The following is a 16,111-nucleotide window of genomic DNA, read 5'->3' on the forward strand; positions in this document are numbered from 1 at the left end:
CGTTTGTTTCTGCAAAACTCTCACTTCGAACACACTGAAAGAGTCTCATCAGAGAGAAACTACCTAAGCGGATAAATAAATCCCTCAGTAGAGGGAAAATAGATCCTGCAGTGCTCGGCTTTAAACTTTGCGTTCGGCTTTATGTGTTGCTGGGATTTTTCTCCCTTTCTCAAGCTGTGGAAACTTGCCAGAAAAGAACATTTTATTTCTTCTTTGAGGCCACACAGTCTTGTGACAGAAAATCATAATACCTGCTGTTTCAATAACATCCAATACTTATACTAAAAGATGTCACTAACACAAGTGCACACACAGAAGGTTAAGTTTGTAATTGCATTTATGTGAACTCTGTTTACTAAAGATTGTTTACTGCCCTCTATTATTTATTCAGCACCAGTTCCCCCAAAATAATGATTTATTTTTCTTTTTTCTAACAGGCGGCTTGTATCCCGGTTATTCTGAGTAACGGCTGGGAGCTGCCCTTCTCTGAAGTCATCGACTGGAGGAAAGCTGCCATCATTGGAGATGAAAGACTTCTGTTACAGGTAAAGTGATGGAGGGGTGGAAGGATATGGGAAGAGTTTTACAGCGTGTATACAGGAGAGAATATACAAAGAAGGGACATGGAGGGATAGATGGGAAGGAAAAGTAATAATTATTACATTATTGAATTACAGACGCATGGATGGAGGCTTTGGGGGTAGCTCTAATTTTGGGGTTGGGTTCGACTCCGACCGGCGGCCCTTTGCTGCATGTCTCCCCCTCTCTCTCGCACCCCATTTTCTGTCTGTCCTTTATAATAAAAGGCTTGAAAAACTGCCAAGGAAAGGAAAGGAAAATATGAATTATAAAGAAAATATTAGCCATGATAGTGTTATAGAGCTACCCTTAAATTTCTCAAATGAGGCTTTCTTAGGAGCTGATGTGGGTTAGTTAAAGCCACCACAGAGTCACCTGGATGAAGAGGTCAAACCTTCCTTACACTCTACAACATCAAAAGATAAAATGTGCCCTTTCAGCCAGGGCTAATTCAGTGTGGGTGGTGAAATGCCAACCTCTTCCCCTGATATGTAATTGTCATCTCTGGCTCCAGCTCTTCCCCCGGGGCCGTCACAAAGACCCAGCTTGGGCTGATTCAAACACAGAAGCACAACACAGATCCGGACTCGCTGTGTCAATCTCTTGGGACAGACGTGTGCTCCAGACTTTTCTTTTTGATGAATACTGATTAAGTCGAGAGAGAGTTTAATTTCATCAATATGAGGGTTAGTTAGTTCAGTGGGCTGGAAAAGTGTATAATTAACTGTTAGCATCTATTAGCACATAACTGCCGTGTAGAGTCTCAGTTCAAAAAGGTCGGGAAATGAAAACGCAGTCATGTGGTTTTCAGTAAATTGTATTACATGACAGCTGTGATATTCACAGTCACTCACACCTCCGCCAGGAACTATTTTTATCCAAGATAGATTATTCTACAATTGGATCTCCTTCTGTTCCTCTTTAATTACATCAGTGTGCAGAACTTGTGATCTTTAAATTCTCTAATTACTCTCTGTATTTCAACGTGCCACCTGCATGAGCTGTGTAGCCACCTGGACAACACAGAGGTGTGAAAGTGTGTGTCTCCCTTTAATTATGTCCCCTATCAGCACTCTATCAGCACTCTATCAGCACCTAATGAGCATGTTGATTTCATTTTTCTTTGTGAATAACGCACTAAAGGACAAGTCATCATTAAGAGCCTTACAAGCTTGGCTTTAAGATGAACTAAAGCATCTTTTTTTAATCATTACAATGACACACAATGATGCACTAATGGTGTTTTTGTTCACTACAATTAAACAGACATCAATCTAAAAGTGTGCTAATTGTTGGTTTAAGATAATATGTGTGAAGCAATAATTTTTTAATATTGAAAACATTCAAATAATTATTTAAGCATTTTTACAGAAGGTTTGAACAACCCCCCCCCACCCCCCCTACACACACACACACACACACACACACACACATTCACACACACACACACACACACACACACACACACCACCCCATCCAGGTTGTATCCCATCAAACACATCTACATAAACACTCCATATCAAACAGGTAAATAAAAGAAACAATAGAAGGAAACAAACATACACCAGTACAAGAAAAAAAAAACACTCAGACAAAAAGGACTAATCTATGTTGATGGTTGTGGACCGCTGGTATAAGAAACAGGTCCCAACAGTCAGAACATGAGCATTGAGAAGACTAAGACGGTAGCCAAAAAAAGAGAAAGAAAAATAACTAAATTAATGAATAAAGACAGGGAGTTAGGCAAAAGGCAGGTTTTGAATTGTGACCGGGTACTGACATAGTTGTTCTCAAACCTGTGTACAGCACACCTGTTTTTTTCCAGGGCCAACCCCAACATTACCTCTCTTATCCGATGAACATAGACAGGAGGGCTCTTCCCCTTCCAGCTCAGTAGTATCAAACGGTGGGCATGTAATGATGCAAAGACCGAAGGGGAAGAACGCAAGCACCTGAGAGGCGCCCTCACAACTTGTGGTTACCCCAGCTGGACCTTTGTGAAAACGGCAGCTGCTTCCAGAAAGAAAACCAAAGTGCAACCACTGCATAAACGCATGGCCCAACACAGGAGAGCTAACTCCTCAGGCCTGGACTGTGCTGTCCACTTACGTCTCAAGGAGAAAGCCCACTCCTTTGATGACAACAATGTCCACATCCTGGACAGAAAGGACAGATGGTTTGAAAGAGGAGTAAAAGAAGCCATCTGTCACTCCAACGACAGTTGTTGGCACTTGGATCACAAAGGGTTTCAGTGACACCATCGGCCTTGTGAGAGGTTAAATACCTGGATCTCACACCAGTTAGTTGGACCAGTCCCAGCCTGGTCAGATGCGTACATGAACTGATGAAGCCTCTTAGATGAGAGGTGAAACGTCTTCCTAGACAAATAACCAAGTCCATTTGCCTTTGACTGAAATTGCTTTGGGGATAACGATGATCTGGACAAATAAGAATATTCACAGGCTTAATGATGCAAAGGTGATGGTATTTTTGTGGAGGTGGGACAGCCTTAACTCACCACTAACAACACTGAAGATAGATATAAGGGTCAGGCTGCAGTGTTTTGCCAGGTATGGCTGAAAGGGATTGGAAGATTTGAAGAGCAGAAACCATACAAAGATGGACATGACCAAAACATGTGTCCCAGAAAAAACAGAGAATGAAAGTAGTATGTTTTGACAGGGTGAAAAACTGATCATGTTCACATTTATTACAGAGGTTAAATAAAAAAAGCATTTTTCCAATAATGTGCTTAATTTTTCAGACATAAAATTATGAAACCAGTGGTGGAAGAAGTTACTCACATATTTTACTTTAGTTCAATCGAACATTGTAAAAATGCTCAATTAAAAGTCCTGAAAACAAATCTGTACTCAAGTAAAATTGCAATAATGTTAGCTTTCAAATATACTTCAGCTTTAGAGGTAACAGCCACATACTGGTGGCCATTTCACAGCATTATGTTAAACGTCATATTTCGTAAGACATCGAACCCGTTGATGAGAATACATTGCGTAGAGGCTCTCACATTTGAACGCTCCAATCTTCTGAACATTATTTGCTGTTGTACCAGTATTTCCTCTCCTCTTTACTGAAGGGCCAACGGGCGGATACATTTAATTTCTTAAATCATATAATACATCTCTCCTTGTTTAATGCAAGGTTAATGTTCTTTGTGCCCTGTTCGAATAAAAAAACATGACCCCTATGATAACAAGAAATAACTTGGTGAGTGAACAGAACTGAGGTTTTCTTTCGTAAAATTCAGCTTTTTTTTATTAAATGAATGGGCCTATTATACACAGTGCAGTATCCCTGTGGTTTTTAAATTCTTTCCTGTTTTTTAGTTGTATTTGTCTTGGAAATCAAATAATACGGAAACCACAGGCATAACTAGTGTGGGGGCAGAATTAGAGCTGAAACAATTGATTAATCTGTTTGTGACTGAAAGAAAATCACACTGCTACAGTTTTTAGGGTACAACGAATTGGAAGTTATAGTCCCTTTATGCAACATAAGATAAAAAAAAAAAAACAGTGAGGAGAAGAGCAGCTCTGCAGTCTGGTGGTCTGACAGAGGATACTTTTGTATCACTTGGCAGACGATAGCAGCGTGAACAGGCTGTTACCTGAATATTATCATTCAATATCCTTTGGGCTCTGCAGGCACCTCACTGATGTCACTGATTCTCAGTAGGTGGATGTGATGATTGATTATCGTCCATTATATTTGAAAAAAATAATCTCTGTTTCCAGCTTTTCCTAAATTTGTTTTTCTTGATGCTTTATATTATTGTAGATTAAATATGTCTTTATTAGACTGTTGGAAGAACTAATGCAATTTGAAGATGTCACTTTGGTGATGGACATTATTTTCTGACCTGATATAGACTAAACTATTAATAAATAGATTTATCCAAAGAATAATCAAAAAGCCGGGTCAAAAATAAGGTCTAAATATGACATTATGTAATCGCTTAAAAATTGAAGTCAATACTTGCTTATTAATTATAGTGTGCAGAAGAAGTCGTATTAAATATTTCCAGACGTGTTAAATAGGTCAAATATTTTTAGAGTTTATTTACTATGTTTGTTTTATTTATTTATTTATTTTTTAAATCTCTTTTATTTCTTTTCTTTTTTTCTCATCTTACCCTAACTTTTAGGAGCACATCGAAAACTCATGTTGAGATAATTCACATGTTTTTATGTGATGTCTTCTATTTTACATGCTGCTTTATCGTACGATATAAGCTTTGATAGAATCTCATCATAGAGCAGGTAAGCAGGTGTGGCACTTCCTGTTCTTACTTTGAGGACATCGTGAAGCAGCTTCACTCCCTGCAGTACTGAGACAGCTGAAGTGTGAGAAAAAAAGCCCCTCAAGCTCATGGGTTTTATTGTCAACTAAAAAAAACACTCAAATATCCAGAAACCATTTAATTATTTGGTGGTGATGACAGCATCTGTACAGGGTAATAAAAATACAATAACAAACATGGTTCTGGATACTTGCCCTCTTTGTCTTTACTTTTATTTTCTTAGTGACACACACACACGCCTACACATGCACACAGGCACACACACACACACACACAGACAGTCTCACTGTTCAACATCGGAGCTCGAACACCTGCTGAGCGGGTTGAATCTCATTACTTTCAATTACATCACTGAGAACTGCAATAGTTGGCTGTTTAATATGTAGAGTTTCTATTCCCCCTGTGGAGAGGAGACATGCACAACACACACAAACAGACACACACAATGCCCCTGCTGAGAAACATAAACACTATTAGAGTCAATGGAGGGGAAGAGAATTGAGCTGATTTGATTGGTGTTGTTTATATTCCACCTCAGAGAGCTGAACAATTAAAGCTCGCTCTGCTGCCGACAGATCCCACTGACGTTAACACCAATTCCACCTCTAAACTGTCTTCAGACTGGGACTCTTTATTTCGTCTCACTTTTTCTTTTCACTTTAAAGTTACCGTTTAGTTCAAAACAGAAGAACCACTCGCTTTAACCGGTTGTTTATCTTTACATAGCAGGACTTTGATGCATATTCAGTAGTCTGTTTTCTGTGTTCTTGTTCTTATAATAATAAGAAGGAGGATTTAACTAGTGACGTGACGTTTGCCAACGGAACGGTTCTTTTGACCGGCTCTTAGGTTGAAGGGAAGGAGCGACGGCGAACTAGAGAGGCGTTCTTTGTATTCGTTTTGCCCAAGTTTTAAGTGCTTATGCTAAAAAACACATCAGACACACTTTTAGTGACACTTTTATAACAGGCAGGCGTGCACAATCGATTTCAAATAATTAGTGACCACCAACCCTTTAAAAAGTTTGATAAAAGGAAACGATGAGCTGCTGTCTTTTGAACACCTCTCAGGAAAAGGAACAGAGCCCTGAGATCCAACCCCATCAAAGAGCTGTAATTCTCTACTAGATTGAACTGCTCTGTTTTTTTAAACAATTTTATCTTTTGTTGCTTTGATCGAGAGGTAAACAGTAGAAATATGGTGTTTGCATGGGAATGTGCTCAGTTTGATTCATCAGCACAGCACTGCTGGATCATGTTGTATTGCGTTGAGCTCAAACCTGGATCAAAAGTCAGGTTTTTTTCAACCCTTGTTACATCAATACAGTGGTCTCTTTTAAATGAATAAGCGGGCTGTGTTTTAAATGCGGTGTTGTGTCTGAATGCAGCTTTACAACTGTTTGTTTACTGAAAACTGCAAGATAAGAAAAAGCTTTATTTATTCCGAATGCAGCAGTTCAAGGTGTGAAAGAGTGCAACAAAATGTAAAAAATAAAGATTATCAGTAGGGTGCAAAAAACAAATGTACAAAATGCAAGCAATTTTAACAGGTGAACTGTAGGTGTCGTAGATATTATTGTAATATAACTGGTTAACAGTAAGGTACCAACTCAGTACATACAAATGCCAGTTAACGTCGAGGATCATAAATAAGCAGGTTGATGGTAGTTCCTCTTGCAGCAGGAAATACAAAAGCTTTTGAGTTTGTAGGGACAAAATGTTTCAGTGGTTAATGAGGTAAGGACATCCAAGACACGCTGTTACCTGCAGCTGCCACATGAGGCTCCGAGAAGGTGTGGAACACGAAGAGAAGCTCATTGATCACAACATGAGAGATGAAGCCAAAAGGCTCAGGACTCCAAACATTCTCCTGAATTGCGACCAATGTTTCAAGCTCTGGTTGCTCTTCACAAACTGATTTCTAGCCCCATCAGTCACTGTGTTGGCAGTGCATCTTTAAGTGAAGAGGTCTTGCTTTCGTGGCCAGAACACCAGAAGAGTTCTGGGCTCCAAATCCACCTCTTGAGGGCTGATGAGGCTCTTCAGGAATATTGGCTACAATGCTACTCCCTTTACAGCTTAATTGTCAAGCTGAGCGGGACAGCTGAGGTCATTCAATTCAATTTTATTTACAGACTTCACATATACAGTAGGTCTAGGTAGGTCCACACACTATGACTTATTTATGATTAACGGAGACCCAACAATTTGTCCATGAGCAAAAGTCTGACCTCATCAAGAGGGTTATTTGTTTTTTTCCAAATTGAGCATCAAGAGAGCATCTGCCTCCGTCTTCCTTGGCACGTCAGGATGTTTAGCTCCCTGGTCAGGTTAGCAGGATCCTCATCTCCGTTGATTTCATCCCTCCACTGCCTCTCCCTGAGGGAGTTTACTGCTGCAAGACACAAGCCAGCTGCACACGTCCTCCATGACAATGTGAGCTGGGACCTCAGATTGCCGCCAGGAACAACATATTTGGGACTCCTAACAGGTCTGCACAGCTTGTTGGTACATTGCCATTACAGACTGAGGCACAAAAACACAACTTGATGATTTGTTGTTATCCAAAAGAAGATAAATTAATAATTAATACCTTTCTGGAGCAGTATATGGTGTACTGCAAGTAACACTACAGAGATGAACAGCCACTGAAGCTTGAATACCTTTTGTGTAAAGGTTTCCTGCACTTTCCCAATGTTATGATGTTATAGACGTAATAACAACTGGAATTATTTATATTATTATTCTATTTCCTAAAAAAAGAATTGATTAAGAGAAAATGTGTTGCTGACGAATAGGATTGTAGATCAACCGTTTTAAGTAATTTAGGATGTCACATTTGAATTTAGAGTGGGAAAGTCACCACAGACACTCAGATCGTATTTCTCAGCAAAGCAGCAAATACAAGTGCTTTCATTAGTGGATCATATGATCATATGATTCAATTCAATTCAATTTAATTCAATTCAATTCAATTCAATTTTATTTATAGTGCCAAATCATAACAAAAGTTATCTCAGGCCACTTTACAGAGTAGGTAAAGACCACACTCTATGAATCATTTATGATTTACATAGACCCAACAATTCCCCCGTAGAGTACGGTGGCAAAGAAAACCTTCCCTATAACAGACAGGAACGTCAGACAGACCCAGCTCTGTGGAGGACGGACATCTGTCTGCACCGGTTGGGGAGGAAGAAAAGGAGAGAGAAAGCGAGAAAAGACGGACAGATGGAAAGAGAGAGACAAAGACAGACACAAAGACAGAGACAGACACATTTCCATAACTATAATAATATCTATAGTAATGTGAATATGACGTATATGTTATGGCAGTTAATACAGCAGAATAGTAGAAACAAGCAAAGCTAAGGTTATAAATTATAATAGTAGCAGGAAGCGTCATGCAGGACCACGGCAGCAGGCACCACCACGATCAATCACCATTGTTTTAACTCACTCTTTGTTGGATAGAAACTGAACAGACAATTAACTTGATGAATATCTAACACATTATATTTTTAAATACGGTCTGTGCTTAACACAGGCTTAAGACATTTTAAAGTTTTGTTCTACATGATAAAATACAAGAGCAAATACCCTATTTGTTTTTTGTTTTTTTAAACTTGTATGTGTCTTTAAAAGGGCGGTTGTTGACAAGTGGTTGCATGAGACCAGGAACGTCTTGTACAAGAGAAATCCGATGGAAGGTAATAGGTGGCGTAGTTTGTTTGTAGCCGCAGGTTAGCTTTTTACTTCTGGGGATCGCATTTCCGCTTCAAAAATCACAAAGGTTGTGTTCATTTGAACAGATTATCCTTCTAAATAAAACTGGTCAGTATCATAAACTTTTCTTTACCACAGAATTTATTTCCTGCAATAATCCAAAAATCCAATGGAAAAATCCCACTGGCTTTTATTTGAGGGAACCATGGTGATGCTCATTTCAGGGTCGGCCTACAAAAATACCTCATCCCTGCAGCTCTCCATTAAAAGTGTTATATAACGTCCAATTGAAGATCCCGAAGAACACATTTAGAACATGGTGGTGTAGGTGAAGGGGGTACTTGATCATATCTGATGGGGCTGTTCATGTCACACAGAAGAGGCTGCTCTGGAGCATTTATTGATCTGAAGCTGCTTTTAATGGCTCTTTATGGCCGACACTTAATAGTATCTACCACACTGTGAATAGAGTATTAGAGATGGACAGCAGGTGGTTTAGTTACCACGCTTTCCTGGGGATAGGCTAGATGATGGACAGAGTAATATGTGGAGGTAGGAGAGTCTTTAGGGAGGGAAGAATTCCCTCTAATCTTTTCTGCACGTCTGCAAAATTACTTATGCTTCCTCCCTTCCCTGTCTGCTGGCTCTATGCTTTTTTTCTTCTTCCACACACACCGGTTCAAATCTCTTCAAAATCTAACTCAATCTCTCTCTCTCTGTCATTTTTTGTCCTCTGGCTTTTCTTCCTCCTCCAGGTTCCCTCCATTACCCGGTCTGTGGGCCGTGACAGGATCTTGGCTCTCCGCCAGCAGACTCAATTCCTCTGGGACGCCTACTTTTCCTCTGTAACCAAAATCGTCTTAACTACTCTGGAGGTAAGCTCAGAAGAAAAGAAAAAAAAGGTCTTAATGGGAGTTTAGAGTTTAGCTTCGTCAGGAGAGCTTGATTCAATCAACCAAACTGCTACATCGTTTTCCATATTGCACATCGCCGCTGGCTATGCCTCACCTCCTAAAGATAAACTTTTTAAAGAAATCTTTCTCCAGTTGTCAGTTATATTTTTCTAAAGGTTAGCAGAATGTGCCCCCTCTCTTTCAGCAATGCTCTGCTTCATATTCATACGTTTCCACCCAGAAGCTGCTCAGAACAAGTAGCCTTTCTAACACAGCTACTATGAGAGTACAGCTCCATTGAAGTAGGTTGCTCAAGGGCACCTCAGAAGTAGTTTTTAATGGTGTTTTCAGGTCAGTGTTTTTGTTTTCTTTATTTGTAAAAAACTGCATGTTACAGCACTTAAAAATATTGCAAATAAAGCTTCACAAAACAACATGTCAACCCTTGAAAGGTCAGATTTGAGGAAATGTGATTAACGCCAGCTTTGAAAAGCACAGGGGGTGTATTTTCTACTGTGACTTTCTTTGCACTCACACACAGTCCTAAATAGTGATGTTTATTTGCCCACTTGGGGGGCGGCGAAGAAAGCAGTTGACACAACATTGACACCTGCTTATTTACACATCCAGCAGACACACAGCAGAATTATCATTCATTCAGGGTCTGATATTCACTCTCCTTTACCTCCTCTTTTGGTCTCCAGCAGCTCCCATCAGCACTTAAATGCCAACCCAGTCGCCAGATTAACATTGTGAATTCAAGCAAACATTACTAACGTCAGTGTGATATTAACGTCTCTCATTTTTACGTTGGAGTCAGTCGAGAGCCCAGTACATCACAAACAGATGTAAAAGAACAACAATTTACGTGAACATACGAAGAGTATGCCACTGCCACTGCCAGTATGATTATGCCTTTCTTTTTCTGTTTTCTGGTGTGTCACATTCAACATCACAAACACTCCAGAAAACTCTTTTTTAATATCTGTTACTTTTTCACTATCTTTCAAACTCAGTGCCGACTAATTGGGAAAATAGACTGTATAAACAATGGACGTAGCATACCCGTCAGGGTCCGTTCTCTTTACTTGATCCAATCTTCCTCGCCTACAGGAGTCGCCATCTTGTCAGACTTTGACTCCGCCTCATTTCCTCTTACCAAAAAAGAGCACTGATGTGACGTTGGGGGGAGTGAGATACATCCATCTGGCTGACGTATACCTCTGAGGAGAAGTGAGGGCTAGCGACTCGCTGTCACTCAACAGACCACAGCCCTAATTATTCATAAACTTTAACCTCCAATAAAAATTAAAAAAAACCTGGTACAAAGAAATGTATCCCCCTCAGTGTTGTCATGGAGATATGACTTAAACATAGACAAGAATGCTTTTTTGTAAACAGGCCTCGAATAGGTTTAATTATGCCATGAGAATGGCCTGTTTTACATGAGGCTCAGTGAGAAACTATTGTGTGGACACACAGAGAACTGCAGTGATTGGCATTTCTATATTGGAACCAACCAGGAAGTCCCTGTGGTGGGGGCTTGATTGGGAACCATGTGTGAGTGCTGCTCGAGCAAAGAATTTGTGGCTAACTTGTCTCGCAGAAGTTACCAACCGATGTGACGTGCATCATATAATCGCACCAGAAAAGTCACGGAAACGAGCGCCATGTTATCATCACTGAGGGTCAGAGCTGGAGCCGGAAGTCAGATGTTATTGGGTCTTTGTGTGGGGGGGGGGTTCCCCAGAGGAAAAGGGGCTTTAATCTGAAAACAACTGGACGTTCTTCGAGACATTTGCTACTGTATAGGATTTTTTATTTTTTTTGGTTAATGATCTAAGTTGATAAATAATTTGACAATCTTATCACGCATTATTAACACTTTACATGTCAGAACTATTGTTTCTTCTTTTAAGTATATGTAATGATGCTGGCAAATATTAGTAAGGAGGAAAATTATGTCTGACACACTTTGTCTGACAAAGACAAGTAGGATTTTTACATGTAGACTGGAAAACAGGCATTTTGATGCCAGAAATCTAAACAGAATGTGAGCTTCAGGGGCAGCGTGAAGGGCCAAAATGTGAAGGAGGTCTGTACTGTCTGGCAGTTAGAGAGGCTGCAGTATGTGTGTGTGGGTGTTTCTGCCTGCTCTCGAGACTAAAAAGCTAGAGGCTCGCTCATTAAATGACCTCGCTAGCTCAAGTGTGGAAGATGAACTTGTCTCATTGGAGCGTAAGAACCTCCATCCTCTCATCATTTCCTCCGCAGTTGTTAGTTTACTTCCTCTCAGCCTTGATTCAGTCCTTGGGGACTATTTACTCTCTGCAGCATCTCCGAATACAGACACAGAACAGAATAATCCTCTTAATTACCACCACCACCATCATCACATAAACATCAGCACAAATGATCTCCCTTGTAGCACACATTATTATTCGCAATCATCGTCACTTTCTATCATCATTTGCAATAACACTGAAGATACCATCACTGCTCAACTTCCGGCTTGTTTATATGGGATTAGAGTCATAAACTAAATCTAGAGATATAATTACTAACAGGGGATATCAGTCATTTTTAATCATATTAGAATTAGATTAATAACTGTATTTTGTTCTCTGTTTAATGGTTTAAAATTGTAGCAAAATTAGTAGTAGTAAATAGTTCCATAGGTTTCAAGAAGCAATCTGCAGTTTTTTCACGTAAATGAAAGAGGTAGTGCTTTTTGCAAAAACAAATGACAAAAGTGAACTTTACCAGCACCTAAACACATTTAGAGACGTGGTTATCTGGTTTGAGTATGTATTGTATGTTTTTGTGTTTTTGATTAAACTCTAAACTCTAAACTAAATTAACCAAACACTCCAGCTGTGAACATTCGCTAACCATTGCCACAAATAGCAATATATATCCATCCATACATCAGTAGACTACAGAGAATAACAGAATATTTTATTAACAGATTGTTTTAATAACAGACCCATCTCTCTCTCTCTCTCTCTAAAATCTTGATGTTATCATGTATCTTCACTTTTAAGCTGAAAAATAGAATTATTTCTCAAATTGCAGCGTCTTTTCTCTCAATCAGCACAAACAACTCTAGCAGGGTATGAAATTAGACAGAAGCTCACTGACAGCCTTACGCTGCTGGCCAGATGCTAAAGTCAGAGCCAGCACGCCACCAGGCTAAATGGGTGAAATGAGGCGTTGTTGATAACTGTAGAGGCCCACATAATGCAAGCCTGACAGTTGGTGTCACAGGGTGTGTGCGTGCGTGGTGCATGCGTGGTGCGTGCGTGGTGCGTGCGTGGTGCGTGCGTGCGTGGTGCATGTGTGTGTGTGTGCGTGCTTGTTTGAGAGAGAGCCAAGTGCCAATTGTCTACAGATCAGTAGACAGCTCTGGAGTCAAAGGGAAAAGCCAAAAAATGTGTTCATCCTAATTTGTGTCTGATGATTTCTCCCAAATTCCCCAAAAGTTGGCGTTAGATAATGCCTCGCTATACAACATTTTATACCTAAAAACATGACAAAAATTGACTTTTTTATGGCTGTTTTAATTTCTGATTCATGTAGTGATAAAAAAAAAGTTATCCTTTTATATTACTGTTCTGGAAATGTATTCAAATTAGCACATATTTCATCGTTTGCATATTTAAAAATATAATTTCAAAAAAACTTGTAGTACAAAAAATATTAGTCTTAATGTAAGAAATCAACTGGCGAATTTTAATGTTTATATCTATTAGTAGTAGTTTTTTTTACCCTATTCACCTGTAGTGTCTCCCCTTAATATATATATATACATACATACATACACAAAATATGTAGCATGTACAATATATAATTCCAATAAACTCTATTGGCTGTCAGCATAAAAAAAATAAAATACCAGTGATAAGCATTAATCCCATATCCTGTCAGTCTGTTCACACATACTCAAGCACATATGCTTATCTTATGCAGACTCGATAACACCGGTGCTCCTTTAGAAAGTCTGCTGGGGTTCGTCAGACTGGGACCTGAATTCATCGCCTGAATCTGTGACAAGTGGAGAGAAAGCAGAAGTAGTGGTTGTGAGCTTTTTCTCATAAAAAAGGGAAAATCTTTCAGTTAAATCCCACAAAAGCTTGTCACTCAGCATCGTCTGAGCCAGACGGCAACACGATCATCCCTCCGCCAGCGTCAGTCAACACCTTTCATCCCGTAATAATAGAATACAAATAGAGCGTGTGTGTGTGCGTGTGTGAGCTTGTGTGTGAGTGTGTGTGTGTGTGTCGGTCGCACTGACTTTGTATTTCTGTTGTGTTCAGTCTTTCATTCCTGCCATAACACAATAAATCTGTGCGTTGTTTCTACTGCACTTATAGTAAGTCGATATTTGAGTATTTCCATTTCATGCCACTTTATACTTCTACTCCACTGGATACTCCTCAATCCATACTTTATTAATTCTCCTGTCATGCAGCATTACAAACAAACCACACTGAACAAAAAAAATTGCAAAAAACAAACAAATATCAGAATATGAGTACTAAAAGAAGAGTTAAAAGTCAAAAAGTATGCCCTTTCAACATGTGTACGTATGCATGCAGTGTGTTGTTTGCAAAATGTTTATTAAGAGTTTACATAAAACACATACGGATCTTATAAACTCTGAACTCAACAGTAACAAGCAGCTGCACGTTGACCAACTGAAACAGTCAAATGCACTTTCACATTGAAACATCAGTAATAATAATAATTTCATAATATAAAACATGACCATTTAATGCTCAAACAGGCCATTTAGGTTAGAAGCTGTAGACACAAACACATTCCCCTGTAATACTTCCACCCCTGATATGAACAGCATCCTAAAAGAAGCTTTTATAACGTAACTATATTCTTTTAAAACTAATAGTGATACCTGAGTATAATTGAATCAAACAAACCCCGTCAGTGCTGTACTTTAGACATTTGTGTATTCAGAGGCCCAGCAGCAGGTTGAAGCTGTGTCACTGCTGGTCTTCCTCTAAAGCCCCCGAAGACTCACAACACTCAACCAGCTAAGCTGATCTTTAGTAACAAGCCAGATGAATGAGAGCTAAATAACTAATGGACTCCTCATGTTGGGAGCAAATGGATGTCCCAGGTGACTCAGTTCAAGTATCTCAGGTCTGTTCCCCAAACATCAGCTGCCACTAAACAGCTGGCTGCTTTTATTTCCAAATAATATCACAAGTCTGGACTAAGAGGGGGGAAGTGTGAAGAGGCCATTTTTGAATGAGCCATATGATTTATTGTTTCTGGAACAGATATAATGATGGAAAATAGAAATATAATAGTGATAGAATTAATTGTCAACTTAGTTTTTTCGTTTTTTTTTATCAGTTGGCTTTATATTTAAATTTACTGTCCTGTGAAAACCACCTATCTCCAAACCTTTCATGAATCAAAAAAAATCTTGATTCCGGCTTCATGACGATACATTTTGAAGCCAACACAATGAATCATAATTTTTCTATAACTTTGCTTAAAATGCAAGAGCGTTTTGTAAAACCATGGAGGAAAGAAACCTAATTGGCCTAATGTGGAGATAAATGGTTTTGTTTGATATAACATGGTAATATAGAGCATATGTATGTTTAGATACTCGTCTAAGTCAGCTCTGTTCAATTTTAAAAATAGAAAAAAGGAAATTTTCAAAACTAACCACATCTTTATCTTCCTAACATCATCCACTCATTTTTGTTTCTTATTATCTTTTCCTTTTTTTCCTTTACCCCAAACCATTATTTATCAAACTAAAAACACCAAAACTTCAAGATTTGATTGATGATAAATCTATTCAAATTATGTTCAGAGAGAAAACAAACACAAGTTGATACGCTGACTGAGTTAAATAGCATGGACACTGGTGGCTGGTAGTAATGTACGCATAAAAACAGTAGGTAGGACCAGAAAAGATTTTTCTTACCCCTTTGAAAATGAACGAGATTATTGTTTATTTGTTGCTTATATGATGCAGAGGATCCTATTTGTTATAGTTTTAAGTTTTGTTTTGTGTTTGTATCATTTTAACATGTTCAATAAATTGACTTTCTGTCTAAGTCCTCCTTTGGTTTCTTATCTCTCTCACATGCTTTCGTCTCCGTACTTCTTCTGTCTCTTCTGTCCAGATCATCCAGGACCGCGTGGACTCCCATGTGTCCAGAAACCGATTGTTGTGGAATTCTCTACCTGGTGGTCTCTATGCACTCCCCCAGTACTCAACTGACCCTGCCCAGTTCCCTTTTTACTATGCCATACTAGGTAAGTGTTGATATCGTCAAACAAGAAGTTTGATTTGCTTGAGATGCTGTTGAAATGTTATCCAAACATGAGCTCGTAGAAACATTTAATGTACTTTAAAACTTTAAATTGCGCCCAGTTGCCAAGTTTGTGTGAAAAACTCACTTCTCTCACAGACAAGAAACGTGTTTTTAGATACAGTGTGACTTACACTTCCAGTCTGTCATTATCGCTGAATCCATCCAGTTGCATCTCAATAAATCCGCTTACAAATCCTAATAAAAAGACTCCTCATAGCCCCAGAGCGTGAGAGTTAG

General features: G+C 39.1%; 1 protein-coding gene across 2 annotated transcripts in view; it reads left to right on the plus strand.

The window, feature by feature from the left end:
* Positions 1 to 16,111, plus strand: part of LOC310961502 (exostosin-1) — a gene marked incomplete at both ends in the record, with an annotated part of 215,086 nt that overhangs the window by 167,750 nt on the left and 31,225 nt on the right. For both annotated transcript variants that reach the window (XM_083933593.1, XM_083933594.1), the window contains 3 exons: positions 438 to 545; positions 9,381 to 9,500; positions 15,683 to 15,815. In XM_083933593.1, coding sequence (XP_083789719.1) covers positions 438 to 545; positions 9,381 to 9,500; positions 15,683 to 15,815 — 361 coding nt within the window. The remainder of the gene's footprint in view (positions 1 to 437; positions 546 to 9,380; positions 9,501 to 15,682; positions 15,816 to 16,111) is intronic.

This window comes from Echiichthys vipera, assembly GCF_963691815.1.
Source record: "Echiichthys vipera genome assembly, chromosome: 19".
Taxonomy (NCBI): Eukaryota; Metazoa; Chordata; class Actinopteri; order Perciformes; family Trachinidae; genus Echiichthys; species Echiichthys vipera.